The following is a 2,818-nucleotide window of genomic DNA, read 5'->3' on the forward strand; positions in this document are numbered from 1 at the left end:
CTAAGAAAACACATTTTACAGATCTAGGGTCGAGTTTGCTACGATTAGGCTGATGATTATGAACAAAGGAGGTACACCCAAATATTTTAAGTGGTATTTCAGACATTGTTCGAATATGAGGGAAATTGGATTGAAGAATTTGGTGTGGGGTTTTGAAACCAATCACCCGAGAGGGCATTCGATTGATTAAGTATGCAGCAGTTAATACTGCTTCTCCCCATAGATAATTAGGTACAGAACTTGAAAAAAGTAATGATCGAGTTACCTCGAGAAGGTGTCTATTCTTTCTCTCAGCAACACCGTTTTGCTGCGGGGTATCAACACATGAGGTGATATGGACAATTCCTTGTTGAGTCAAGTAATTTCCTAATTCAAAGTGAAAGTATTCCTTCGCATTATCAGATTTGAGGACTTGAATTTTTGTGGCAAACTGATTTTGAATCATTCGATGGAACTGCTGAAAAATTGTACCGACCTCAGATTTGTCTTTCATTAGAAAAACCCAAGTGATACGGGTATGATCGTCGATGAACGTGACAAACCATCTTGCACCAGACACGTTTTTAACTCTTGAAGGAGCCCAAACATCGCTATGAATTAAGTAAAATGGATGAGAGGGTTTATATGGAAGAGGAGAGTAAGAATGTCTGACATGTTTAGACAATTGACACACTTCACATTTAAAAGAGCTAGGATCTTTATTAAATAGTTATGGAAACAATTTCTTGAGATAATGAAAATTTGGGTGACCTAATCTATAATGCCATATCATCACATTATTTTTTGAAACATTAAAAGAAGATGAAGCTTGACAATATCTTGAATTCTCGGCTTCACAGTGGTAGAGCTCGTCACGGACTTTAGCACTGCCAATCATCTTCCCCGAACTCAAGGCCTGAAAAACACAAATAGATGGGGTTAACACAGTAATGCAATTCAGGTCTTTCATAAGTTTGATGGGAGAAAGTAGATTGTAGTCAAGACTAGGAACATATAACACTGATCGTAGTGTTATATTTTTTGAGATGACAACTGTACCAATACCCGTGACTTTCGTGTCTTCTCCTGTTGCAACTCTAATAGTTCTTCCGTTTGACACTGGTTGGAATTCAGTGAAGTTAGTATGGTCTCCGGTCATGTGATCGGTGGCACCACAGTCTACTACCCATGGTTTTGTCCCAGATGCACTAGTTGTGAATACGGAAGAGAACCCACCTTGTTGTACAACCATGGCTGTTCCTTTGTCTTCAAGGGTTGTACTTTGTAGCACTTTTCGAAGGGCTTCCAGTTGTTCCTTGGTAAACAGTTCTAAAGTGTCACTTGTTGCCATATTTCCACGTGAGCTAGGCTTCCAATCAACAGATTTACCATGGATTTTCCAACAAATTTCCTTCGTGTGACCGGTACGTTTGCAATGATCACACCAGGGCCGTCCAGTCTTCTTTTGAGGAGGTCCAGAAGCCGGTGAAGATTTCGGGTTGCATGGAACCCTGGTTGCAAGAGCCGAACCATCTGTTGCTGGATTTCCACCTGTGCCGAGCATCACTCTGTTGCTGGATTTCCACCTGTGCCCAGTATTCTACCTCGTACCTCGTCAAGTTCGTGATTTAGCCCAAGGAGAAATTTGTAAATTCTTTCTGTCTCTAATATGCGTTGTATTGTTTTCCATCTTCAGAACAACTCCAAGTAAGACTATCGAGAACATCTAATTGTTGCCAGTAGCGATTTAATGTTGTAAAGTAGTTTGTCACAGTAAGTTCACCTTGTCGGAGATCATGTAGGATACCTTTGATTTCGAATATGATAGATGTATTTTCTTGGTTTGAAAAGGTGTCTCGTGCTGCTTCCCAGATTTCAGAGGCTGTTTTGTAGAACATGAACTGTTCGCCAATATCAGGTGTCATAGTATTTAGGAGCCAAGACATTACCATATTATTTTCTGCCTTCCACTTCTTGAACCCTGGACTTTTCTCTTCTGGTTGAAGAAGATCACTTGATATGTAATCTTCTTTTCCTTTTCCTCCAATGAAAATCGAAATAGCGTGTGACCATAAATTGTAATTTTTCCCATTCAGCTTGTAACCGGTGGGAAGAATGATATAGTCAGCATTTGGATTTGATGGGATTGGAGGTGGATTCTCTGATGATGATTCTGAGGTTACTTCGCTGACTAGGGAAACAGGGATATCTCCGAATCTGATTCCAGTCATGGTGACTCAGAAACAACACAAGACAGAGTAGGGTTTATTGAGTAAGGCAGGGTAGGGCCTGCTCTGATACCATTAAGAAACAGGTAACAGTACCGAGAATAAAAGAAGAAGAAGAAAAAACACTATTGCTCTATTAGAAAAAAATTAAAAAACACGTAGAACAAAAAGATATAAATTCAAACTGGACTCTAATTCCTAATATATAATGACATTTAAAATAACAACCCGATAAGAACAAATTCAAATAATCAGGAATTTGCCAGAATTCTTCAGTAATTTTAAAAGTGAATAATATAATGAAATATCATATGAATTTGAGCGTTGAGTTCTAACACATAGTTTTTACTAGAAATGAAGTAAAACTATGTTTAAAATCACTCGGAAAATATTGGAAGTCTTATGAGATTCCAATCAAAAGTCAAATATTGAAATTTAACGAAAATATAAAGTTGGAAACAAGTAAAAATAATGTTATCGAAAGTTGTAAAGAATCTCGTTAGAAACTTTAGGTGAAAACCTCATCGAAATCCGAGTTATAACGAAGAAGTTATGCTTATTGAAGTTTCGCGACAAAACAGGCGAGACACCGTATGACGTAAAAAGTGAGT

The 2,818-nt window shown here is 38.1% G+C and overlaps 1 protein-coding gene across 1 annotated transcript; it reads right to left on the reverse strand.

The window, feature by feature from the left end:
* Positions 1–1,643: 1,643 nt before the first annotated feature.
* Positions 1,644–2,210, reverse strand: LOC145157279 (uncharacterized). The gene has a single exon (XM_079076340.1). The coding sequence runs from the start codon at positions 2,208–2,210 to the stop codon at positions 1,644–1,646; it is 567 nt and encodes a 188-aa protein (XP_078932466.1).
* Positions 2,211–2,818: the final 608 nt, after the last annotated feature.

Source organism: Lactuca virosa, chromosome 2 (assembly GCF_052849685.1).
Source record: "Lactuca virosa cultivar CGN04683 chromosome 2, Lactuca_virosa_CGN04683_v6, whole genome shotgun sequence".
NCBI lineage: Eukaryota > Viridiplantae > Streptophyta > Magnoliopsida > Asterales > Asteraceae > Lactuca > Lactuca virosa.

Excerpts from the sequence above, each read along its gene's own strand:
- LOC145157279 (XM_079076340.1), bottom strand. The coding sequence starts at position 2,210 with ATGACTGGAATCAGATTCGGAGATATCCCTGTTTCCCTAGTCAGCGAA.